This window comes from Rhinolophus sinicus, chromosome 14, assembly GCF_057876585.1.
Source record: "Rhinolophus sinicus isolate RSI-liver-muscle chromosome 14, RSI-T2T, whole genome shotgun sequence".
NCBI lineage: Eukaryota > Metazoa > Chordata > Mammalia > Chiroptera > Rhinolophidae > Rhinolophus > Rhinolophus sinicus.
The window spans coordinates 101,399,965-101,427,267 of record NC_142514.1 but is presented as its reverse complement, the minus strand read 5'-3'; the positions used below and the strand labels follow the sequence as shown (position 1 = coordinate 101,427,267).

Genomic DNA, 27,303 nt, shown 5'->3' with positions numbered 1-27,303 from the left:
GTTATATTATTATAAGACACAGTCTTATATTATAGTAGAATAAGACCGGGTCATATTAATTTTTGCTCCAAAAGACACATTAGAACTGATGGTCCAGCTAGGTCTTATTTTCAGGGAAACACAGTATTAGATTCTTTTCCTTTTAAAGTACAGATCTAATCTAAGTATAGATTAAATAGACAGCTCCCTAGTCAGTTATTTTGTAAATTCTTACCTGTTGAATAAAATGTTTAAATACTGCATGTATCTCATGTACAAAGTTGATATACATTATATTCATGTACATAAAATTAAAGATGTTAGATTATATACTGCTTATTACCCCCCCAAAAAAAGAGCAGCAGGATAATCTGAAAGAGTATTTTATTTGTAAAATCTTTGCCAACTAACTTTAAGAATGAAAGAAAACAATTCCATTGTTACCCGAAAAAGAACATCTTTTAAAGTTTCCTCCTAACCTGATCATCCTGGCATCCCAGAAATCCAATTCTTCTCATTCAAGTCCCCAGTGGCAGAGATGCACAATTCCCATGGGAAGAAAATCAGGACAGGCAGAAGCCATGTAACAAGCACGTGCAGTGCTTTCTGGCAGAGAAGGTAAGGTAGTAGGACAAGCTGCGTCACAGGCAAGGACACAAGTGGCTGATGACAATCTCTTCTTCTCAGCTGGGATAGAGGAGCCTGCTCAGCCTTGAAACAGAGTGACCTGGGAGGTGTCTCAGCTGAAGGTTAAAGTCTCTGCATCTCCAGCTTGCGAGGTAGAGTTGGATGGAGGGGAGAATGCTTTCTTGCCTTCAGCTAGAGCTTTAAAATGCTGTGAGGAAAGAGAGGAAGCATGGAGTATTTGGGATATGCTAGTTGCTACATTTTAGCAAGAATTAACCTCTTCACAATACTTTAAGCTTCAATTTTCTCCCAGCTTTACTTCCAAAACAATTCCTTGGTGTTGTCTTTGAAAAACAGCTAGAAATTTGCCCCATCTCCTTCAAAAACGAACCCCTTTATTCCTTCCTTCCTGCTTCCATTCATTAGGCTACTTGGTTCTCCTGTAAGCGTGACGGTCATCTGTAGATCCTTACCTAACCTTGTCTAAAGCCCATATCACCTCTACTTTCCCTGCCTTTAAAAGCCCTACCCGTGCCTGTTTTGCAGCTCTCTTAATTACAGAGAAGGGTAATAGCAACTCTAGGCAGAGACATCCCCACTGTCACAGGACACAACCACAGCAGACTCAGAACAGTGGAGACTGCAGCCATCCTCACTACAGCTTAAGTCAATCTTTAGGGCTAGTCTTACCTGTGAGTTCTTGAATTCCGAGTAGAGGGAAAAGAGCAGGTGGAGGGACTGAATCCGACTCTTGTAGATAGGGATGTCTAGGATGGCTGAAATCAAGAACTCCCATGTGCAGAACCAAACAAAAATCCATGACTTATGGAGCATTTCCATTTAGGAGAGCCAATCCCCTCCCAGATGGCTCGTGTCACTATGGCCTTGGGGGTAAAATACTGGGCAAATACGTCACAGAAGCCCAAATGCCACCCTTGAGTGCTGCCAATAGCACAACTGGCTTACAGTGAAGGCTTTAACTGAGGATGCTATCTTCCCAGAGTAAACAAAGCTTTTCAAAAGCCCACAGTGTGTTTATCCAGAGACGGAGACAAGGATGGGATGGAAGAGCTTACCACAGATCATGTCAACATACTTTGCCAGGCTGCAATCAATCTCTGCCGTGGGCAGGCTCACCTAGGAGAGACATGGGATGGACCAAAGTCAAAAGGCTGAACTCACTCTCTGAAGAAAAAGAGTTCCTAATATAACACATACATGTGAGGGGCTAAGTGGTATTACCCCAAAATCCATATGTTGAAGTCCTAACCCCTAGTCCTAACTTCAGAACATGACTGTATTTGGAGATAGTCTTAAAGGAGATAATTAAGTGAAAAGGAGACCATTAGGGTGGACCCTAATTCAACGTGACTGATATCCTTACAAGAAAAGGAAATTAAGAGTCACACACAGAGGGAAGACCATGTGAAGACATAGGGAGAAGAAGGCCAAGAAGAAAGGTTCTGGAAAAAATCAACTCTGCCGACAACTTTATCTCAGACTTCTAGCCTCCAGAAGTGTGAGAAAATAAAATAAATTTCTGTTATTTAAGCCATCCAGTCTGTGGTACTTTGTTATGGTAGCCCTAGCAAGTAATACAACATGTTTATTTGTTTTTCTCTCATCAGTAAAATGAAATCGGTCATATTAATTAACCACCAAATTAGCAGATGATCTAACAGAACCAAAAGATTTTATAAGTAAAATATACTACCATGCTGTCTTCCTGTGTGAAGAAGAAACTGAAACCAGGTTATGTCTAAATATTGATAGTTACTTAGTATTATAAGGCCTAATGGTCCTTGGACACCAAAGGAACAAAAAAAATGGACATGACATCTCAGGTGACAGACTTTGGATTTAAACAAGTTACATTGTAAGTTTAAAGACCATTAGCTTCTTTAAAAATATTTTGTTCTCTTTTTTACAAAAATAAAGAGCTTATATAGTTCTGTAATTTCCTTTTTTCACTTAACAGCATCATTGATATTTCTCTGTATCAGAGCAAAATAAGGCCAAATAATACTCCACTGTATAATCATTTCACTGAATGGATTTACTACAATCAATTCCCTAATTCCCTAATCAGACATTTTTCCTCAGCTACAGCTTTAAAATGCTGTGAGGAAAGAGATTGTTTTCAAATTCTTTGCTTTTACAATTCCCCAATAAACATGTTAAAAAAAACAAAAAGTCTTCATAGAGCTTATATTTTAGTAGGGAGGGGGGAAAAAAAGTAAAGTACACAGTATGTTAGAAGGTAAGTATTATGGAAGAAAAGCAGGGAAAGAGGGAGGGGAACATGGGGGAGCTGGTGTAATTTTAAATATGGTGGCCAGGAAAGACCTGTTAATCATCATTGCTCAGTTTTCTTTTCTTGATATGTAAGAGTTCTTTGCATGGATAGTAATATATATGTTTAAGTAATTTTTCTCAGTCCATCGCACTTTTAACTTTGTTTACGGTAACTATCACATTTTCCCCATTATAATTTTTTATTTTCCTATTATGCTAAGAAACACCTAACCATACTAACAGTATTAAATATTTCTCCTATTTTTAAAAATAGTACTTGTATAGCTTTATTTTTACATTAACTATTCAATTCATTTGAAATTCACATATGCATATGGTTGAGGCATAGACCTAATTTAATTTTTGTCAAATGGGCAGTCAATGGTCTCATCACAACCCATTCTATCTCCAATTATTTAAAATACTACCTTTCTTATACATGAAATGCCCACATATACATGGATTTGCTTTCAGATTATTACGTGCTGCTAACCTATTTCTATTCCTATGCCAATATACTATTGTTCTATTTACTACAGTTTTACAATGTGTTTCTAATATGTGATAGGCCAAATCCTGCATTATTTTTTCCTATAATTTCCGTGAGTAGACTTAAAAATTGATTCTCTCAGGTAACTTTTATTACCAAATTTTCAATTTCTAAAAATATGCAGTTAAAATCCTAATAGAAATAGCGTTACACTGACATGGTAAATTGGGAAGGACTTACTAGTGCTATGAGATTGAATCCTCCCAGCTAGGAACATGGCTTAACTCCTCATTCATTCAGATCCTGTGTCTGCCCTTCATAAAAGTTTTATAATTTGCTTTAAAAAAAAAAAAAATTTTGCCAATTCCTTATTAAATTTACTCCTGTTTGTTCTTTCCTTTTTTAATTTGAGGTAATTATAAATAGCACATCAGCTTCTTAGAATAGCATAAATATCTCTGTGGAAAAGTAATAATACAGGAAGTACACATGTTCATCAAAAGGTATGTGTTAGAAATTCATAGAAATATTATAGTAATATTCCATAGTAATTTATAATAATCCCAAGCTGGAAACTACCCAAACAGCTACCATAGAATGGATAAATAAATTGTCACATATTCAAACAATGGAATACCATACAGTAATGAGAACAAATGTACAACCACAATGTATGAAACAATATGGATGAATCTCCATATGGATGAACGATATAGATAAGAAATAAGACACAAAAGAGTACCATTACATTTAAATGAAATACAAAATAGGCAAACCTAATCTATGTTGTTAGAAATCAGGGTGGTGTAAATCAGGTTGGGAGATGGGAGCATGAGGGGGCTTCTAGGATGCTAGCAATGTTCTAATTTTATTGGGGAATATTGGGGAACAAAGTGTTTCTCCAGGGACAGTTCCAAATCACTGTCCTTCAATCTAGTTGTGGAGGGCGCAGCTCAGCTCTAAATCCAGTTGCCGCAGGGGGTGCAGCCCACCATCCCACGCAGGAATTGAACCGGCAACCTTGTTGTTGAGAGCTCACACTCTAACCAACTGAGCCATTTGACTGCCCCTCCGGAAGCTCAGCGGCAGCTCGTTGTCTTCAATCTAGTTGTGGAGGGCGCAGCTCACTGGCCCATGTGGGAATCAAACTGGCAACCCTGTTGTTCAGAGTTCAAGCTCTAACCAACTGAGCCATCCGGCCGCCTGCAATGTTCCGTTTTTTGATCTAATGTGTTGATTTACACAGAGGTGTTCAGCTAGTGAAAATTAACACATGTACATTTCTGATTGTGTGTTATACTTCAATTAATGAGTTAATGATAATATGGAAAGAGAGAAAACACTGGGCTCTAGAGTGCATGCCATACTTTCTTAGCTCCTGCTACCTTGAACTCACCTTGCCCAAAAGCTCTTCAAACTCTGGGGACCATTCCTGCATCAGCATGTCAATATCAGGCATGGGCCTAAAGTATAGGGTATATAAAGTATATAAACAAGAAACATGGACAATTGACATCAGCAACCTTTGGATCAGGATATTTAGAATGAAAGGAGGTTCTCAATCTGGCACATTAGGATTTCAGGAGAATACAGACTGGGAAGACCAAACTTACCCAGGCCCTGGGGTTTGGAAAAGCTGGCTAAGTAATAATACCAGATAAATCACAATTTTTATGCCTACAATCTCAGCCAGTAGCTGCCAGGATCCATAGGACCTCAGGTTGATCAAATATGTCCCGAGCTGTTGGGCTGTCTTCTCAGAAGAAATGGGTTCACAGGTGGTGAAGGTTACCATGGGTTTCTGTGGTAAAGAATGTGGTATTTCTTACCTGGTATAGTGCACAGTCGCAGGGGGCTTAGAACGATGTAACTCAGAGATGCTCTCAATCCATGTGTCAATGGCTTTGGGATTCTTTTCTGCATCTTCCAGGCTCTTTACTTTCATATGTTGCTAAAAAAAAAAACACGGGGGGGGTAGACTGGCTGATGGCAGGGAAGTAGCTTTCCTGTTTTTAAAGCGTGACTCATCATATGCTGTTATTTCATACACAAGGTAGCTGATGAGAAGGGATGCCTGATCGCAGCCAATTGAAGATTACGGGAAACCCTGATAAAATTTTCTGGAACCATGGGACAGGGGCAGGTCAATAGGATAAGACTGATCACAATGAGATACCATTTCACACCTACGAGGATGGCTAGAATAAAAAAGACAATAAAAGAGACGACCAAGATGGCACAGTAGGTAAACACTGTGTTTACCTTCTCTCACAACCACATCAAAATTTCCAACTAATCTACAAAATAACCATTATTGAGAATCGCCTAAAATCAAGCTGAACTGAAGCCTTTCAACTAAGAACTTGCAGAAGCCACCTCCAGACTGGTAGGAAGGTCAGAGATGCAGAATGGGCTGGTCCCGCACCCGCTTGTGACCATTAAAGATCGGGAGGGCTATTTCGGCTGTGGGGGTCCCCACCCATTCCCTAAAGGAGTGAGAGATACCAGCCTCACCCCAGCCCAGGGTTCCAGTGCTGGGGAGAGAAGTCCCATAATTTCTGGTTGTGAAAACCAGCGGAGATTGTGACTGAGACTGAGTGCGGCTGCACTCACAGGTGCTCCTCTTGAAGGGACCGGGCATAGACCTACCCACCAACGGAATCACTCACTCTGAGCTCCAGTGCTGGGACATCAACTGGGAAGGTGGCAGGAACAAATGGTGGGGAATTGAGTTGTCTGGTTTCGGATGGGGACAGGAGAGGTGGCTTTCTCCTGAATGGGGTTGCTGGTGGAGGCAATTGTTTTTTTGTTGAGCCCTCCCCCTTCCCGGCGTGTGAACACAGGCAGCTGCCATTTCTGAGACTCTGCTGTTCGTTCACCCTACCCCGGTGATTTTAGACCTGGCCCCATCCAACTTTTGGGGCACACCCAGGCTGCTTTCAGTGCCTTTTTCATGCAAACCACCAGCCTTGGCTCAAGCTGCAGACTTCCCTAGGATCTCTTAAAGGTTCGCAGAACCCAGATAAGCAGCATCTGGCTTGAGCATCTCCTGTACCTCTGGCTGAGCAGCCCTAAGCCGGCACTAGTGGAAGCCAGCCTTGGTTTGTGGCTCGGGCCCTCAAGGCGCTTCCAAACACAGCATGGGAGACAGCCATCTGCAGATTTCTTTCTGGCTACTGCTGGGTAGCCGTAAGTGGGGCACGGGCTGAGGCTGAAGAGGACCTACAGTGCATTCCCTCCAAGGTGATCCTGGGGCTGGCAACCGCAGTGGCCAGCTTAAAAACGAGCTGGAGCATCACCCAGCTGCCTCCAAGTACGACACACCTATGGGGCAGATTGGGCAGGCACCAGAGACCTGCTGAGTCAGATCCTGCTCCATAGGATCAGCCCCTGAACAACAACTCATCCACAGTAGTCAAGACCAGTCCTCACAACTGCTGAGCCCAACGGTCAGTCCCTCACATTGATGTGCAATTATCAATCAAGGCTCAACTACAAGAGGAGGGCACACACAACCCACATAAGGGACACACCTGGAGCACGTGGCTCAGGTGACCAGAAAGACTGTGCCACTGAACCCCACAGCACACCTACTACATAAGGCCACTCTACTAAGACTGGAAGACATAGCAGCCTTACCTAATACATAGAAAGAAACAGGGAGGCAGCCAAAATGGGGAGACAAAGAAACATGTCCCAAATGAAAGAACAGAACAAAGCTCCAGAAAAAGAACTAAGCAAAACAGAGATAAGCAATCTATCAGACACAGAGTTCCAAACACTAGTTATAAGAATGCTCAATGATCTCAGGGAGAACTTCAACAGAGAGATAGAAAGCATAGAAATGGAGATGGAAAACATAAAAAAGAACCATTCAGAAATAAATGATCCTATAATGGAAATGAAGAATATATTACAGACTTTCCGGTCATCAAAATAGCGGTGTGAGGTGAGCCTCTGGAAACGTCCCCTGGAATTTACAACAAATTGAAAAACTATAACTCTACAAAGGACTCCCTGCACAGCAGACAGGCAAGACGAAAAGTCTCACTTCTGAATTCACCTAAAGGTGGGCAAATTGCACGAGCGGGGGAGGAGGGAAGGGAGAAGTATGGACATGGGGCCCCGTGGGCGCAGGACACAGACCTAGCTCAGTGCTCCGAGCTCGCTGCATCCCGGAACTACCACAGCTACGGGAGAGGGAAGAACTGCTTCAGCTCCGTTTATGGCCCACAGGGCTGAGGGGGCAGCATATAACATGGCTGAACCCAACGCTCACGGCAGAGAGCTTGGAGCAAGGACTGAGGGAAGAAGGCTGAAAATGGTGGTGTAGGCCCTAATTGCCACAGATAGTGGAAGCCTTAGGCACTGAGACTAGTCACCCCCTCCTCACCCTCCCAGAGCTTGCCCCGCCCCCACCTGCTGAGTGCTAGAAGCGGAACAGTAGCAGTGTCAGATCAAAAGAACAGAATATTTGCAGTTCTGAGAACTGTGATCCGCAGACACAGATTCGCAGCCCAACTAGTTCCAGCAATAGGGAGGGAGCTGTGGAAGCAGGGCCGACTGTGGTGGTGGTCACCACCATTGCTCTGGACCACCTCTCACAACTCACCCTGCCCCTGGCCCCATCTATCTGGGTGGATCCCTGCAGGGGTAAACATAACTGCTGAAACACACTGGCTCTGAATCTGGTGCAGGAAGAGCTTTGGAACTTCAAAAGCTCTCCGCATCCTGATGGGGACGCAGTGCCCTATGACCCAGGTGAACTGTTAACAGAGGAGAAGCCCGCCTTCCAGGGAACCCCCCATTGTATGAGAAGCTGGAATAGTGCAGAGAAAACATAGCACTACAGTGTGAGAGAGAAAAAAAGGCTGCGGTCGGAGAGAAAATAAAACATTCTACCACAATGTACTGGAAAACAAAAGAAAGACCTCTTCCTATCAACCTGTTGCAGAACCCACTCCTGTAGATGTCTAGGAAGAGAAATGATAAATCATTAATTGCCATGAATAACCAGGCAACAAGACAACTCAGAAAGAAAGTGAAAAGTCTCCAGAAAAGGAAGTAAAATATATGGAAATATGTGACTTAAATGACAGAGAATTCAAGATTGCAGTTCTGAAAAAACTCAATGAGATACAAGAAAACACAGACAGGAAGTTCAGTGAACTCAGAAACACAATCAAAGAAGAGCATGAACATTTTACCAAAGAAATTGAAATTTTAAAAAAGAACCAAATAGAATTTCTGGAGATTAAGAACTCAATAGAAGAAATTAAGAATAAAATAGCCAGCTTAGGTAGTAGAGTTGACAAGATGGAGGAAAGAATCAGTGACATCGAAGATAGAAACCTGGAAATGACACAGATGGAAGAAGAAAGAGACTTGAGACTTAAAAGAAATGAAAGAACTCTACAAGAACTTTCTGACTCCATCAGAAAGAGCAATATAAGAATAATGGGCATACCAGAAGGAGAAGAAAGAGAGAAGGGAACAGAGAGTATATTCAAACAAATAGTTGATGAGAACTTCCCAAACTTGTGGAAAGAAATGGATCCTCGAATCCAAGAAGCAAATAGAACACCTAATTACCTCAAACCCAGCAGGCCTTCTCCAAGGCCCATTGTATTGAAGCTGTCAAAAATCAATGACAAAGAAAGAATCCTCAAGGCAGCCAGGGAAAAGAAGACGGTAACCTACAAAAGCCCATCAGATTATTATCAGATTTCTCAGCAGAAACTCTACAAGCCAGCAGGGAGTGGAACCAAATATTAAAGCTATTGAAAGAGAGAAATTCTGAGCCACGAATAATATACCCAGCAAAGATATCCTTTAGATATGAAGGAGGAATAAAGACCTTTCCAGACATACAGAAACTGAGGGAATTTTCTAATACACGACCTGCACTACAAGAAATACTAAAGGAGGCTATTCGACCACTATCAACAGGGACAATTTGTGGCAACCGAAAGATAAAAAGGGGGAGAATAAAGGCCTGAACCGGAATATGGGAATGGAGAAAGTAGGCATGCTGAAGAAAATGGAATATTCTAAATATCAAACTTTCTTTTACATAAACTTAAGGGTAACCGCTCAAAAAAAATCCAGAACTGAAATATATACTGTAATAAAAGAAGAAACAGAGGGAAACATCATACAATACCAACATAAAGAAATAACAGACAACAATAAAAAGGCAAAAAACAATGGAGACACAGTCTTACCAGAAAACTAAAGATAGAATGATAGGAAATCCTCACATATCAATAATCACCCTAAATGTAAATGGACTGAACTCACCAATAAAAAGGCACAGAGGAGCAGATTGGATAAAAAAACTAAACCCAACTACATGCTGTCTCCAAGAGACATATCTCAGCTACAAGGACAAGCATAGACTCAAAATGAAAGGGTAGAAATTGACACTCCAAGCAAATGGTACCCAGAGAAAATCAAACGTAGCTATACTGATATCAGATGAAACAGACTTCAGAGTGAAAAAGGTAACAAGAAACAAGATGCACATTTCATAATGGTAAAGGGGACTATACAACAAGAAGACATAACAGTCATCAATATTTATGCCCCCAATCAGGGAGCACCGAAATATACCAAGCAACTACTAACAGAACTAAAGGGAGAAATTGACCAAAACACAATTATACTAGGGGACTTAAATACATCATTGACAGCTATGGATAGATCATCCAAACAGAAAATAAATAACGAAATAGCAGCCCTAAATGACACATTAGATGAAATGGACATAATTGACATTTATAGAGCACTTCATCCTAAAACATCAGACTATACATTTTTTTTCGAGTGTACATGGAGCATTCTAAGAATAGACCATATATTGGGACATAAAACTAACCGCAGCAAATTTAAGAAGATTGAAATCATACCAAGCATATTCTCGGATCACAAGGCTTTGGAATTGGATATCAACTGCAAAAAGAAAACAGGAAGAAACACAAATACATGGAGATTAAACAACATACTTTTAAAGAATGACTGGGTCAAAGAAGAAATTAGAGGAGCGATCAAAAGATACATAGAAACAAATGACAATGAAAATACATCCTGCCAAAATTTTTGGGATGCAGCAAAAGCAGTTTTAAGAGAGAAATTTATATCATTAAAGGCCTATCTCAAGAAACAGGAAAAATCCCAAATAAATAACCTCATGTTACACCTTAAAGAACTAGAAAAAGAAGAACAAATGAAACCTAAGGTCAGCAGAAGAAAGGAAATAATAAAAATCAGAGCAGAACTAAATGAAATAGAGAGCATAAAGGCAATAGAAAAAATTAATATGACAAAGAGCTGGTTCTTTGAAAAGATTAACAAAATTGACAAACCCTTGGCTAGACTCACTAAGATAAAAAAAGAGAAGACACTAATTAACAAAATCAGAAATGAAAAACGGGTAGTTTTCACAGATGCCACAGAAATACAAAGGATCATCCAAGAATACTATGAAGGACTATATGCCACCAAATTCAACAACCTAGAAGAAACAGACAAGTTCTTAGAAACATATAGCCTGCCAAGGCTGAACCATGAAGAACTGAAAAATCTAAACAGACCGATCACCAGTAATGAAATTGAATCAGTCATCCACAACCTTCCCAAAAGCAAAAGTCCGGGACCAGATGGCTTCACTAGTGAATTCTACCAAACCTTCAAAGAGGATCTAATACCAATCCTGCTCAAACTCTTCCAAAAAACTGAAGAAGAGACAGTATTCCCTAACTCATTTTATGAGGCCAACATTACCCTGATACCAAAACCTGGTAAAGACAACACGAAAAAGGAGAACTACAGACCAATATCTCTGATGAATACAGATGCAAAAGTCCTAAACAAAATTCTAGCAAATCGAATGCAACAATGCATTAAAAAGATTATTCATCATGACCAAGTGGGGTTCATCCCAGGGGCACAAGGATGGTTCAACATATGCAAATCCATCAATGTGATACATCACATAAATAAAATAAAGGACAAAAATCATATGATTATATCAATTGATGCAGAAAAAGCATTTGACAAGATACAACATCCATTTATGATTAAAACACTTAATAAAATGGGTATAGAAGGAAAATACCTTAACATGGCCATATATGACAAACCCTCAGCTAATCTCATAATTAACGGTGAAAAACTGAAGCCCTCTGCTCTACGTTCAGGAACACAACAGGGCTGTCCCCTATCAACTCTGCTTTTCAACATAGTGTTGGAAGTCCTTGCCAGAGCAATCAGGCAACAGAAGGAAATAAAAGGCATCCAAATTGGGAATGAAGAAGTTAAATTGTCACTCTTTGCAGATGACATGATGCTGTATATAGAAAACCCTAAAGACTCCACCAAAAAGCTATTAGAAACAATCAACGAATACAGTAAAGCTGCCGGCTACAAAATCAACGCACAAAAGTCCATTGCATTCCTATATACTAACAATGAAATCTCAGAAAAAAAGTGAAAATTAAAAAAACAATTCATTTTGTAATTGCAGCAAAAAGAATATAATACCTAGGAATAAACTTAACCAAGGATGTGAAAGACCTATATGCTGAAAAGTATAAGACATTTTTAAAAGAAATTGAAGAAGACACAAAGAGATGGAAAGACATTCCGTGCTCACGGATTAGAAGAATCAACATAGTTAAAATGGCTATATTACCCAAAGCAATATACAGATTCAATGCAAAGAAATAGAACAAAAAATCATCAGATTTGTTTGGAACCACAAAAGACCCTGAATAGCCAAAGCAATCTTAAGAAAAAAGAACAATGTTGGGGGTATCATACTCCCTGACTTTAGCTTGTACTACAGGGCAACAATAATAAAAACAGCATGGTATTGGCAGAAAAACAGACACATAGACCAATGGAATAGAATTGAGAACCCAGAAATAAAACCACATAAATATGGACAGATAATTTTTGACAAAGAAGCAAAAAACATACAATGGAGAAAAGACAGCCTCTTCAATAAATAAAACATACAATGGAGAAAAGACAGCCTCTTCACTAAATGGTGCTGGCAGAACTGGAAAGCGACATGCAAAAGAATGAAACTGGGGCCGGCCCAGTGGCTCAGGTGGTTAGAGCTCCATGCTCCTAAATCCGAAGGCTGCCGGTTTGATTCCCACATGGACCAGAGGGCTCTCAACCATAAGGTTGCCAGTTCAATTCCTCGAGTCCCGCAAGGGATGGTGGGCTCCGCCCCTTGCAACTAAGATTGAATACGGCACCTTGAACTGAACTGCCTCCCGGATGGCTCAGTTGGTTGGAGCGCTGGCTCTCAACCACAAGGTTGTCAGTTCGATTCCTTGAGTCCCTGCAACTAGAAACGGCAACTGGACCTAGAGCTGAGCTGCACCCTCCACAACTAAGACTGAAAGGACAACTTGAAGCTGAACAGCACCCTCCACAACTAAGATCAAAAGGACAACAACTTGACTTGGAAAAGAAAAGTCCTAGAAATACACACTGTTCCCCTTCCCCAATAAAATCTTTAAAAAAAAAAAAGAATGAAACTGGACTGCTATCTGTCACCATGTACCAAAATTAATTCAAAATGGATCAAAGACTTAAGCATAAGACCTGAAACAATGAACTGCATAGAAGAAAACATAGGTACTAAACTTATCAACCTTGGTTTCAAAGAGCATTTTATGAATTTGACTCCAAAGGCAAGGGAAGTAAAAGCTAAAATAAATGAATGGGACTATATCAAACTTAAAAGCTTCTGCACAGCAAAAGAAACCATCAACAAAATAAAGAAGCAACCAACTGAATGGGAGAAGATTTTTGCAAACAGTGCCTCCGATGAGGGGCTAATATCCAAAATACAAGGAACTCATGCAACTCAACAACAACAACAACAAAACAACCCAAGTGAAAAATCGGCAGACGACCTTAAGAGACATTTCTCCAAAGAGGACATACAAATGGCAAATAGACATATGAAAAAATGCTCAACATCACTAATCATCAGAGAAATGCAAATAAAAATCACAATGAGATATCACCTCACCCCAGTCAGAATGGCTATCATCAACAAGACAAATAGTAACAAGTGTTGGAGAGGCTGTGGAGAAAAAGGAAGCCTCATACACTGTTGGTGGGAATGCAGATTGGTGCAGCCGCTATGGAAGGCAGTGTGGAGGTTCCTCAAAAAACTACGAATAGAATTACCATGTGACCCAGCAATCATTCTCCTGGGTATCTACCCAAAAAAATCTGAAAACATTTATGCATAAAGATACGTGTGCTCCAATGTTCATTGCAGCTTTGTTTACGGTGGCCAAGACATGGAAACAACCAAAATGTCTTTCGATAGATGAATGGATAAAGAAGTTGTGGTATATATACACAGTGGAATACTATTCGGCTGCAAGAAAAGATGATATAGGAACATTTGTGACAACATGGATGGATCTTGAGAGTATAATGCTAAGTAAAATAAGTCAGACAGAAAAAACAGAGAACCATATGATTTCACTGATATGTGGTATATAAACCAAAAACAACAAAAGAACAAGACAAACAAATGAGAAACAAAAACTCATAGACACAAACAATTGTTTAGTGGTTACCAGAGGGTAAGGGGGGAGGTGGGTGGAAGATGAGGGTAAGGGGGATTAAATATATGGTGATGGAAAGAGAACTGACTCTGGGTGTGAACACACAATGGGATTTATAGATGATGTGATACAGAATTTTACATCTGAAATCTATGTAATTTTACTAACAATTGTCACCCCAATAAAAAAAAAATATGTTACCGGGAATCAACAGTAGATTAGATGAAGCAGAGGATCCAACTAGCGATGTAGAAGATAAGGTAGCAGAAAACACCCAACCAGAACAGCAAAAATAAAAAAGAATCCAACAAATTGAGGAGAGTTTAAGGGACCTCAGGGACAATATCAAGTGTACCAACATTCGCATTTTAGGGGTACCAGATGGGGAAGAGAGAGAGCAAGGAATTGAAAACCTATTTCAAGACATAATGACAGAAAACTTCCCTAACCTAGTGAAGGCAATGGACGTACAAGCCCAGGAAGCATAGAGAGTCCCAAACAAGATAAATCCAAACAGGCCAACACCAAGACACATCATAATTAAAATGCCAAAGGTTAAATACAAAGAGAGAATCTTAAAAGCAGCAAGAGAAAAGCAGTTAGTTGCCTACAAGGGAGCCCCTGTAAGACTGTCAGCTGATTTCTCAACAGACACTTTGCAGGCAAGAAGGCAGTGGCAGGAAATATTCCAAGTGATGAAAAGCAACGACGTACAATCAAGATTGCTCTACCCAGCAAGGCTGTCAGTTAGAATTGAAGGACAGATAAGAAACTTCCCAGACAAGAAAAAGCTGCGGGAGTTCATCATCACCAAACCAGTATTACAAGGACTCTTACAGGGACTTCTTTAAGATGGGAGGGGGTAAAGGAGGGGTGAAAGGGGAGGGATTAAGAAGTGCAAATTGGTTGTTATACTGTGGTCATGGGGATGTAGGATATACTATAAGGAATACAGTCAATAATATTATAATAATGAGGTAGGTTGCCAAATGGGTACTAGGTCTATCAGGGTGATAGATGGGAATGGGGTTGGAGTCAGGGTGAAAAAGGTGAAGGCATTAAGAAATGCAAATTGATACAGTATGGGGAATAGAATCAACAATGTTGTAAAGCTCATGTAAGGTGCCAGATGGGCACTGGACTTATCAGGGGATCACGTCATAGACTGTAGATGCCTGACCAATGCGCTATACACCTAAATCTGAAGTAGAATAATACTGAATGTCAACTATGACTACATATATAGGTATATATAGTCACAGGATGTGGAGTGCAACATAGGGAAGACAGTCGATGGTATTGTAGCAGCTGTATAAGATGTCAGAGGGGTAGTAGCTTGGGGGTGGGTTGTCACTTTACGAGGGGTTTAAATGTCTATTACGTTGCTTTGCATACCTGAAACTAATAAAAATATAAATTTTAAAAAAGACAATAACAAATGCTGATGAGGATGTGGAGAATTGAAACTCTCATTCATTACTGGTGGGACTGTAAAATGGTTCAGCCACTTTGGAAAATAGTTTGGCAGTTCCTCAAAATATTAAACAGTTTCCATATGGCCCAGCATTCCCACTCCCACATAAGAAAAATAACAATATATGTAAAAAATAACAATATATGTCCATGCAAAAACTTGTATATGTTCACAGCAGCATAATAAAAGTAGAAACAACTGGTGAATGGATAAACAAAATGTTGTGTGTCCATACAATGGAATATTATTCAGCCCTAAGAAAAGAAATGAAGTATTTACCAGGGTCTAGGAGCTGGTGAGAATGAGGAATGGCTACTAAGGGGTACATGGTTTCTTTTTGGAATGAAGTAAATGTTCCTAGATGGTAATGGTTGTACAACTCTGTGAATACACTAAAAATCACTGAGTTGTACAATTTAAAAGGGCGAATTTTATGGTAGGTTAATTATATCTCAATAAAACAGTTATTTAAAAGATAGGACAGTCCTGCAACCACAGTCATCCCTTTTAATAGGCCGTAAGTCAACTGTACAAATACCAGCAAGGCCTCCACTCTGGCCCTCTCCAGCTGGGGACTGTACTAGGCTAGTATCTTACTGTGATGTTGTGTTGTTTGGAATTCTCTGTTAACCAGAGTGAGAGTACTGTAGGGTCTGACTGCTTTGTAGAAGGCTCGTCCAATACCAACAGACCAAGGTTGTCAGGCTTTCCATCAGGACGTGGGACCTGGTTAGGAAAAAGCAAGAATACAGAAAAAATGAGGGACATAAAAAGGCCACACATGTTGTTTCCAATAAACTGAAGAGGAAGAACTCTTCTGGTTCCTCTTTATTACTTACTAGTAACTAGCATGCCTGTATATCATGGTGTACTAAAATCATCTTGAAAAACATACATGATCTATAGGATCTAAATATAAAGCTGAAGTCATGGATAATTAGGAGGCAAATATGACAAATTTTTAACATATAATGAGATAATCAAACAGTACCTAATAGCAATGAATATAATATGGAGTATAGAGAGCAAGGTTAAGAATTCTAATGAAATGAAGATTATATATCCAGGTATCCAATGCTAGTCAAGGTAATTAGTGGAACTGCTAGAGTAATAGAGGGGTCAGAAGAAACACCTAAGGAGTCATTTTTAGGATGTTCTGACTGTACCTTTAGGAATGCATCAATATCCCCGACAGCTGGGATAAAATCAGGAATGAAAGGTTTCAGTTTGTGGTCCAGCTCAATCAACTGAGGTGTATACCTAGGAGATATTGCCAAGGGAAAGTGGAAACAGAAAAACTTACTTTAAGGCTAAAAAAATTCAAGGGAGAATGGCCCTGTTTCAGACTAGAGGTAGGAAAGGGCAAGGTAGGGCCTGGAGGATTATGGTGGGAAGTCCTAAAACTCACCTACTGATATATTGGAAGAGGTCTTTCATCTCAGATGAAACTGGCAAATGCTCATAATCTGCAGGATCATACACCCTGGGGAAAGAAAAATAGGATTCAAGGAGGACAGAGAAGAGTGGATGTTGCTGTGGCCTAGTTCAGCCTGTGTGGTACTCTGACCACAGGGCACATGACTCTGAACCTAGTTTCTGCTCCACTCACATCTGCCTTTCCTGGGTGGTCTGCAAGGTAACTTTGAAATTTATTATAATTAGCTCTCAGTTACCTCTAGCAGTAAAGTACCGCTCAGCTGCAGAAAATCCAAAACATAATTTTAAAAAATTTTAGAATGTAGCCAAATTGTTTCCATTTTTTTCAATGTAAGGGATGAAGAAAAAAGATGGAATGAGATTTTAATTTCTGGCATAAAAACAGTTTGCCAAGAAAAACAGGAATTTTTACCAAGATGTTTTTCACAGTGTTATTTATAAAAGTAAAAAAATTAGAAACAAGTAAAATATCCAAATTTGAGTTAGTTTTAGGTAGTCAAGTTGAATACTACATAGTTATTTTAAAATACTTGTATTGATACATGAAATGTATACAGTAAAAAATAGAACACATATTAACTATAATTACGTAAAATGTAATGAACACTGGCAAAGTATATAAGTGACTAAGAAAGTTATTAATAAGGTTGTTCTAGGGAGAGTTGCTTAACAAAAAATTGAATACCAGGGGTGCCAAAAAAATGTATACACGACTTGTATTCATCTTTTGTTATTGGTATATATTGAGTATCACAATTTTAATAGTTTTTTACTTTTCTTAAAACGCATTTTTCTGGCACCCTCTGTAGATTAATGACTTACAGTTTACATTTCCCCTGATTATAATTTATGGAAGCAGAATATGACCATAAAGTATACTGGGAAGCATGAAGTCAGTCTGGTATTAAACATTTGCCTAATTTACTTCATATCTACCCACAGGTAGATAATCCAAAGATAACTATTTCTATTAGTTTATTTAATAAATGATGCACGCACACAATACAAAATAAAAGATACAAAATGTATACATTGAAAAGTTATGTCTCCCTTCCACCCCTCTGTCCTTGACACCAAGTTCCCCTCCCAAAAGTAATAACTATTATTATTTTCTAGTGTATCCTGGAGCTAGTCTATGAAATATTTGTTTTGTACACATGGTAGCAAAATATAAAACTTCTATACCTTTTAAAAATTCAACAGTATCTCCTCAAGATTGTTCTTTACCAGTGCATAAAGTGCTGCCTCATATTTTCCAAGGGCTATATAGAATTCTATTGATTGGCTACACCATCATTTATTTAACCAATAATTGTTTGTTTGTTTGTTTCTTTGTTTCGGTAGGAAAAAAGCAGGTTTGTTCAAAATGCCAGCATTCTGTGAGGATGGTGGCCTCCTGTCCAAAATTCATCCCCTCCAGTAATTGTATTTTAAATGGATGGGCCTCAGAATCCACTTTGATTAAAACCTATAGGGATGGGACATGACTAATGTAACACCAGGCTTGGGGTAAGATTTCTTTACTTCAGCATCATTCAGGAGCATTTTGCCTAAATGTGGCACTCCTGAAGAACCTATTCTCTGCTTGTCCAAAAAGGACCTGACCCTAAAGTAGAAATATTCCTGTGCATGTATGTTTTCCTTGCAAAACAGAAATGCTTTGGTATGTATGTATATAAATGTATTTTCTTTTTCCCAGAATGTGAACTCCCTGAAGACAGGGACCATCTTCTAGATTTACTCAGCAAACCCTTGTGAAATCCCTGAGCCCACAAATGTTTCAGATCGTGCAAGTGACATCAAGGATTCGGTGAGGCCGTGGAGCCAGAAAAGAAGGAAAACTCATTGTGTTGGGTTTCTGAGACCTCTGAAAATCTTACATAGAGGAGAGCAGAAGAGCGGCTGGAATTTCCCTTTTAACTGCTATCGTCCCCGTCCAGTGTTGTGAAGGCGTCCCCCCCCCCGTCGGGGGCTCTCCTCACCCTTCCAGAGGGGCTCCGTGCACTTCATCGTCATCTTCATCAGAATCAGTTTCAGGGGAGTCGTCGTCGTCATCGTCATCGTCATCATCATCATCATCATTTTCACTAAAGCCCCGTTGAGATGTCAGCTGTGAGGCCTTCTTCTCCTGAGAAGGAGTAGGCACAGAAAGGCCCATATAAAGAGAAATGTAGTATACCTATGCCAGTTCTCGCCTAGTGCCCTAACCGACACCCTTCCACCTGGCACCACATCACCAGAAAGAGAAGGCAGCACTCCCCAGAAGGGCCTCGAAAACCTTTTTCTGCTCCTGCTTAGCTACAAACTGGGTCCCCACTTTCTCTAACATTCTATTTCTCTACTTGAGGTCTGGATATAAATTTTATCCAAATTATATCTCTTTTACCTATTACTTAGGAGATCCTGAGACCTCTGTATAAACTATCCAGTCAGTTTCCATTCTAAAACTGAGAGAATTTTGGAGAAAGGCAACTCTAAATAATTATTTTGGGAGGGAATATGAGAAGATGAAGTGGGGAAGACAAACTTGAGGAGATCGTAATACAAAGATCACAGGGAGAAAATCTACTATTTAATTTGCAGACTATCCAGAGTAAGCTACTTGTAACTATCAAAAGAAGAAAGTTCGGGCCGGCCAGTGGCTCAGGCGGTTGGAGCTCCGTGCTCCTAACTCCAAAGGCTGCCGGTTTGATTCCCACATGGGCCAGTGGGCTCTCAACCACAAGGTTGCCAGTTCAGTTCCTCGATTCCTGCAAGGGATGGTGGGCTGTGCCCCCTGCAACTAACAACGGCAACTGGACCTGGAGCTGAGCTGTACCCTCCACAACTAAGACTGAAAGGACAACTTGACTTGGAAAAAAGTCCTTGAAATATGCGCTGTTCCCCAATAAAGTCCTGTTCCCCTTCCCCAATAAAATCTTTTAAAAAAAAGAAAAAAGAAGAAAGTTCATAATCAACCTTGTGCCTGAATTCTGACCAGCAGTTCCAGAGCTTTTCTATTTCCATTCTCTTTAATGGATATCTGATGGATCCAAATTTCCCTTCCCTTCCCCCATAAGTTAAATGCAATGACTATACATTATAGCTCAAGATAAAAGACTCTTCTTCTAACGGCATTAAAACCTACCTTTCTGAGTTTCTGGTTTTCTATGTACCATCCCACCCTCTCAAGTCCATGAGAAGGGGTCTGGTGATGCTTGGGGCTTGCAGAGGCAGTTGGGACAGGGTCCATGTCTTTGTCTCTGTGGCTTGGAACCTGTGGCATGCACTCACTTAGGACCTGAAGGATGACCAATTGGCCCCCTTTAAAAGTAGGTTTTGAAAGCTTGGTTTCCATTTGCTATATAGCTTATACTGATGGTAACAGATATTTGATTCTAGTTCTAAAATTATTCAACGTTTCTTTTATAGTAAAGCAGCTATTGGTACATAAAATTGTGACACAATACATCAAAAACTGCTACTGGTCACACTTTCCTCTAAGCATAACACAGATTTATTTATTTTTAGTTAAAACACACTTTTTTTTTTTTTTAGGATTTTACTGGGGAAGGGGAACAGGTCTTAGTTGTGGAGGGTACAGCTCAGATCCAGGTCCAGTTGCTGTTGTTAGTTGCAGGGGGCACAGCCCATCATCCCTTGTGGGAGTCGAACCGACGACCTTGTGGTTGAGAGGACGCACTCCAACCAACCTAGCCATCCAGGAACTCAGCAGCAGCTCAGCTCAAAGTGCCATATTCAATCTTAGTTGCAAGGGGCGCAGCCCACCATCCCTTGAGGGAGTTGAGGAATCGAACTGGCAACCTTGTGGTTGAGAGCCCACTGGCCCATGTGGGAATCGAACTGGCAGCCTTCGGCGTTAGGAGCACAGAGCTCCAACCGCCTGAGCCACCGAGCAGGCCCCCACACAGATTTATTATACATAGATAAAAGTATATTTCAATCTGTAATTTTGTGCAACAGATGATACACAGTTGCAGAATGTATTCAGTGACTAAGCTTTATCAGTATACAATTGATAAAAATTCTCTAGGGGTGGCCGGTTAGCTCAGTCGGTTAGAGCACGGTGCTCTTAACAACAAAGTTGCTGGTTGGATCCCGGCATGGGTCACAATGAGCTGCACCCTCCACAACTAGATTGAAACAACCACTTGACTTGGAGTTGATGAGTCCTGGAAAAACACACTTAAAAAAAAATTAGAATCCTCCATAGTGTTCTTTCTTAATTTAAAACCTGCCCAAATTATCCTTGTTCACATGGGAAACAGTTTGACAAAAGGAGCTTTTTAAGAATATTGATTGTCAATTTAAAGATTATTCAAAAGCGGATCCTTTATGCTGATTCCGGGTGCATACTAATTTGGAAACATAAATGAACCTTGAATATTGACCACATCATGATGAAGATCAGAAAAATGTAGGGTGAATATACAAATTTAGGAGGTCAATTCAGGAAAATTGTTCACTTTTCTTTTGTTTGCTTCTTCAAAGTTCTACTTTGCAAATACCTGATCTAAAGGGAGAGGACTTTATATACTACCGACAAATGTCCAAAAAATTATTTTGTGGGGCCGGCCCGGGGGCTCAGGTGGTTAGAGCTCCGTGCTCCTAACTCCGAAGGCTGCCGGTTCGATTCCCACGTGGGCCAGTGGGCTCTCAACCACAAGGTTGCCAGTTCAATTCCTCGAGTCCCACAAGGGATGGTGGGCTCTGCCCCCTGCAACTAAGATTGAACATGGCACCTTGAGCTGAGCTGCCTCCCGGATGGCTCAGTTGTTGGTTGGAGCGCATCCTCTCAACCACAAGGTTGCCGGTTTCGACTCCCGCAAGGGATGGTGGGCTGTGTCCCCTGCAACTAGCAACGGCAACTGGACCTGGCGCTGAGCTGCACCCTCCACAACTAAGACTGAAAGGACAACAACTTGAAGCTGAATGGCACCCTCTACAACTAAGATTGAAAGGACAACAACTTGACTTGGAAAAAAGTCCTGGAAGTACACACTGTTCCCCCAATAAAGTCCTGTTCCCCTTCCCCAATAAAAAAATCTAAAAAAAAAAAAAAAAAGATATTAAAACCACACAGTAGTTACACAGTGGGGCTACCTTAAAACATTACCTTTTAGGCTTTTTACGAAATCAGTCTATATCACTGAGTTTTCAAAGCTCCTGTTAGTAAAGGACAACTAGAATGAAACCACTGGACCATGTGCTAAGGCTGAATACACCGGTTGTTAAGCGAGCACACTGCAACTTTAAGGCCCCATCTGGCCAGAGTTGTAGGCGTCTTTCCGTCTTTCTTTCATAAACAGGGTGATTCTCTAGGTTCATAAAGTTAACAATAAAGTGACTCTGGGTCATAAGACTTCAAAATTAAAGTCTCTTTCAGATAATATTGGCAGTATAACAAATGTTGACAATGAACAAGTGCCTAAAATAAAACTCCAGTCTTGCTTTATTATGAGAATTACTTGGAGTGCTTGCTAAAAATATAAATTCCCAGGCTTTTACCTTCAAGACTCTGATTCAGTAGTTCTGGGTAGGGACTGGGAATCTGCATTTTTAAATATTAAGTACTCCCAGTTTATTCTTATGATCAGTAAAGTTTGCAAAACACTTGCCTACATTATACAAAATTCCTCACCAAACAGTCAGCTGTAACAGTAGGTTTTATTCCTGACGTCAAAATCATAAGGCTCTTCCTTCTTGATAGTCCTCCATGAGCTCAAAGGTACCCAACTACTAGAGGTGAGTATTCAAGAAATGTTTACTGGGTGGGGGGTGGGGGGTGGGAGATGAGGGTAAGGGGGATCAAATATATGGTGATGGAAGGAGAACTGACTCTGGGTGGTGAACACACAATGGGATTTATAGATGATGTAATACAGAATTGTACACCTGAAATCTATGTAATTTTACTAACAATTGTCACCCCAATAAATTTAATAAAATAAAAAAAATAAAAAAAAATAAATGTTTACTACTGAACTGGTGTCATCTCAAACTAACTACTAAAAAAAATCAAAGCAGAAATTCCACAAGAAGCTGTGGGTTATACTGCACCTTGTTATTTTCTTCTTCATACTCATCATTGCTGTTATCAGCCATAGTCTTGTTAGGAAGATGGGCAGAATGACGTCCTTAGAAAAAAAGTTTTCCCTTTAGGTTATTGTTAAAATGATTTTTAAAGACAAATATTTTAAGTTTATAATATTTTATGCTCTAACCATTTTATGGAACAGGGTTTATATGAACATCTAGCTAAAGCATAGGAAAATGAATTCTAATCATGGCTGTCAATTCAATTCAAGAAATATTTTCTAAACATTACTGTGCTTAAGGCATTGCATTGGACATTATTCTAATGATTATCTGCATTACATAAATAGTATAAAAGTTGCCCTTAGTTTATACATTGGTAAAATGAGGTTAGTGATTAGCAAAGTGAAAAGTGCTGGATTTATAGTCAGAAGACTGGGTTTGAAGGACAACTCTACCACTTGGACAACATGACTTAACCTCTCTGAGTCTAGTATTTTCCCACCTCTAAATGAGGTCAATAATATTTCTCGCTCATGACTGTCATAAGGATCAAATGTAAAAACTTAATGGAAAAAACTGACCCAGCTCCTGGCAAATTATAGTCACAAATGTAAATCTGTATCAGTGCCCACTAGATAACAACTATAAAAATACTCTGAACAATTAACCAGAGATATTCTAAAAGCATAACCAGATGTAAGGTATCAACTGGCATGATTTCTAAATCAAATAAATGCCAGTTAAACACCATTTTTTCAGCCTACTAAACTGCCCAAACTAAAAACAAATTATCACATTCACACTGGCAAGATTAAAAACACGCTCAAGTCAAAACCTGGGTGTCTGTATACAGAGGGTGCCAAAAAACTGTATACACATTTTAAGAAAGGAAAAAACTATTAAAAATTATAATACTCAATATATACCGATAACAAAAGATGAATACAAATCATGTTTGATTTCTGCAATTAGAAGACGGGCTCAAAGTGGTTACCATCAGCATCCAGACACTTCTGATAATGGCAAACTACTGCTTGAGCAACACTGACCAAAGTGTCCACTTGTATACATTTTCTTGGCATCCCTGATATATACATATATATACACACGCATATATGTATATACATATACATGTATATACGTATGTACATGTATATGTACATGTAGATACATATACATGTGTATACGTATATGCATGTATATGTATATACGTACATACGTATATACATGTATATACATACATATATACATGTATGTGTATACATGTGTATATACGTATGTGTATATATGTATATGTGTGTGTGTGTGTATATATATATATATATATATATATATATATATATATATATAGTGTGTGTGTATATATATACACATACACACATATATATCCCAACAGTTGTGCTGTTGTGGCTGCCCTGATGTCCTGAATCGATTCAAAACATTTACCTTTCATGGTCATTTTGATTTTGGGGAAGAGCCAGAAGTCGCACGGTGCCAGATCCGGTGGATAAGGACACACCATAATGTTTTTATTTGACAGAAACTGCCATACCAGAAGCGATGTGTGACATGGAGCGTTTCTGTTGTCATCAAAAAATACGGTGAAGGCTGATGCCGAGTGCCATCCAACAGAAAGGCAGGGATCTTCAATACAGAAAGTGGTACACCGAACCTTACTAACAGTGTGTGACAAGTTTCAACTTGTTCGGTACAGTCAGTAGGGTGTGAGCTATAGGTCAGAGAAGGTTTTTGTGGGTTTTTTTTTTTAATTGGGGAAGGGGAATAGTACTTTATTGGGGAACAGTGTGCATTTCCAGGACTTTTTATTGGGGAACAGTAGTGTGTTTTTCCCAGGACTCATCAGCTCCATCCAAGTCAAGTTGTTGTCCTTTCAATCTTAGTTGTGGAGGGCACAGCCCAGCCCCAGGTCCAGGTCCAGTCGCCGTTGTTAGTTGCAGTGGGCACAGCCCAACATCCCTAGTGGGAGCTGAACCGGCAACCTTGTGGTTGAGAGGACGTGCTCCAACCGAGCCATCCGGGAGCTCAGCTCAAGGTGCCGTGATCAATCTTAGTTGCAGGGGGTGCAGCCCACCATCCCTGGCGGCAGTCAAACCAGCAACCTTGTGGTTGAGAGACCGTGCTCCAACCACCTGAGCCATCTGGCCACCTGGGAGCTCAGCAGTTCAGCGGCAGCTCGTTGACTTCATTCTAGTTGTGGAGGGCACAGCTTGCTGGCCCATATGGGAATCAAACTGGCAGCCCTGTTGCCCAGAGGCTCGCACTCTAACCAACTGAGCCACCCGTCCGCCCCGAGAAGGTGTGTTTTAAAGTATGCCATAAATCATCCTCCATCATGATAATGCTCTGTGTCACACATCACTTCTGGTACTTGGCAATTTCTGTCAAATAAAAACATTACGGTGTGTCCTCATCCACCTTATTCACTGGATCTGGCACGGTGCAACTTCTGGCTCTTCCCCACAGTCAAAATGATTCAGGACATAGAGGCAGCCACGATGACAATGCAACTAAAGACACTCACGAAAGAGGACTTCCAGAACTGCTTCAGAAAGTGGCAAGAATGATGATAAATGTGTTCAAAGCAAGGGGGAGTATTTTGAGGGGGATTAATGGTAATGTGTCTATTACTGTAATAAATTTTTTAAATTTAAACATTCACCGTTTTGCTTGATCATATCTCGTAATTATATCTATTAATTTGCCACCTGTCTCCAATGATTACAAGCATCAGATGGCAGAATCAATGTCTCTTTTAATACTATACACCTAGTGACAAGCATAAGGCTGACACACAGTATACATTAAAAAAATGTTTGTTAAATAAATGATGGTGTCAAATCCTCTTAAATTATTCCAGAGATTTTTATTGGGATTGCAAATTAAAGGAAGGTTATTGAAGCATTTTCAAAGTGGAGCAAAACAGTTTTGATAAGTTAAAAACAAAACAAAACAAAACAAAACATGAACCCCTGGCAGATTGTGAGCAGAGCAGTATCATGAAGTAAATGGTGTTAGGAAACACTGATCAGGTTGGAAAAATATCCCAGAATCTGGGAGGCTGTGTTTTCATCCCCCTTAACTAGTTAGGAAACAGAAACAATGGCAAGTGAAGTAACTTGACTCTGAAAGCCAATATTTGCTATTACAAAATAGGAACTTCTTGGAGACAATCATGAATCCATCCTGCCCTTTGTTCCAAGAACCATTTTTTCTGCTTTCCTCTTCATTCCTCTCTTACCTCTGTGTCTTGGGGTTGGAGTATAAATACTTGCAACCTCTTCAGAGTCGTTAATCTCTAGACGCTCATCATATGTCTGGTTTTCAACAATCTTGGTCTAAGCAAAAGGAGACACGATCACATAGCTCATATCACCAGATATTAAAGCACTATGCGGAGAGGTGCGATTCCAAACCAGCATTCATCCTGTTCCTCACCCAAGACACTAGTTTCACAAGAAAACTTCACCCCCGTTCAAACTTTCCTTAAGGCTTCTTGGCCCAAGATCAAGCAGTGAGATCATCCTGCTGCAATCCATGTTTAGGAACTGCTGACAAGCTAGCTGAGAAACCAGAGAATCATGGAGGGAAACAACAGCCAACTTCTACACCAGCTCCCCAAAGCTGTTAGGCACACACAGGCACACGGGCTAAACAGTATTCGTTTGTAGATGGCGACTTAGGTTTCTTCGGTTTTCCCAAGGCTGTCAATGTTTCTCAAGGGAGGCTGTAGAGGCTCTAGAATGAGTTCTGTCTCTGGGGTTACCTCGTTTACCGGAACAGAGGGTCAACTCCAGCCTCTCAGTCCCATCCAATAATCCCGAAAGCATCACCTCCATCTCCACCCCCTACCCATCTTGCAGGTCGGATCCCCCTTAAGTTTCTTGGGGAGTAAGAGAAAAGCAGGATGGTTGGTGGGGGCGTGAACGAAAGGGAAAAAGAACAGTTGTCATGGAGATGAGAAGAGATTGGGGGATTGGAAGGAGAGAATGGAAGTCCGCTTAAATTCCTCTTGGGAGGGAGAAAAGGAGTTCTCTTCCGGAGAGGGTGAGGACCAATTACCTGTAGCCCATCTGAATCCGTCTCCTCTAAATTGAAAGAACCCCAGCCTGAGGCTGAGGTCTCACTCCAATGTCAGGCCAAGCCACTCTAGGGATTCTACCTGGAGCAACCGTCCACTCGTCAGTCGCTAGGTAAAAATAAACAAATAAACAAATTTTAAAAATTGCGAGACTTGCTTTCACTCTCGTGAGACTTTCTCCACTCCCGCCTTCAGTCCCTGCGAGGAAAGGCTCCAAGGAGGATCAAGAGCGGCTCCGGGGTTGGGGGTTGGAGGAGCCTCT

The 27,303-nt window shown here is 40.3% G+C and overlaps 1 protein-coding gene across 6 annotated transcripts; it reads right to left on the bottom strand.

The window, feature by feature from the left end:
- Window positions 1-346: 346 nt before the first annotated feature.
- Window positions 347-27,303, bottom strand: IFT46 (intraflagellar transport 46). Of its 6 annotated transcripts, none has more exons than XM_074335393.2 (13): window positions 27,023-27,303; window positions 26,202-26,298; window positions 22,964-23,040; window positions 20,031-20,183; window positions 18,886-19,031; window positions 16,875-16,949; window positions 16,633-16,726; window positions 16,064-16,192; window positions 5,221-5,342; window positions 4,788-4,854; window positions 1,683-1,743; window positions 1,297-1,395; window positions 347-814 (listed from the first exon to the last, which is right to left on the bottom strand). In XM_074335393.2, the coding sequence occupies exons 3-13, from the start codon at window positions 23,006-23,008 to the stop codon at window positions 807-809; spliced, it is 999 nt and encodes a 332-aa protein (XP_074191494.1). In that variant the 5' UTR covers window positions 23,009-23,040; window positions 26,202-26,298; window positions 27,023-27,303; the 3' UTR covers window positions 347-806. The 6 variants fall into 6 exon arrangements, with proteins under 6 accessions (XP_074191494.1, XP_074191495.1, XP_074191492.1 ...); XM_074335394.2 differs by having other exon boundaries at window positions 1,297-1,382; window positions 1,703-1,743; XM_074335391.2 differs by having other exon boundaries at window positions 1,297-1,382; window positions 27,023-27,302.

Excerpts from the sequence above, each read along its gene's own strand:
- IFT46 (XM_074335391.2), bottom strand. The coding sequence starts at position 23,008 with ATGGCTGATAACAGCAATGATGAGTATGAAGAAGAAAATAACAAG. Across the intron at positions 16,193-16,632 it reads ATATTGATGCATTCCTAAAG|GTCCCACGTCCTGATGGAAA; the intron begins GTACAGTCAGAA and ends TTTCCTAACCAG. Across the intron at positions 1,744-4,787 it reads TTGAAGAGCTTTTGGGCAAG|GTGAGCCTGCCCACGGCAGA; the intron begins GTGAGTTCAAGG and ends TGTCTCTCCTAG.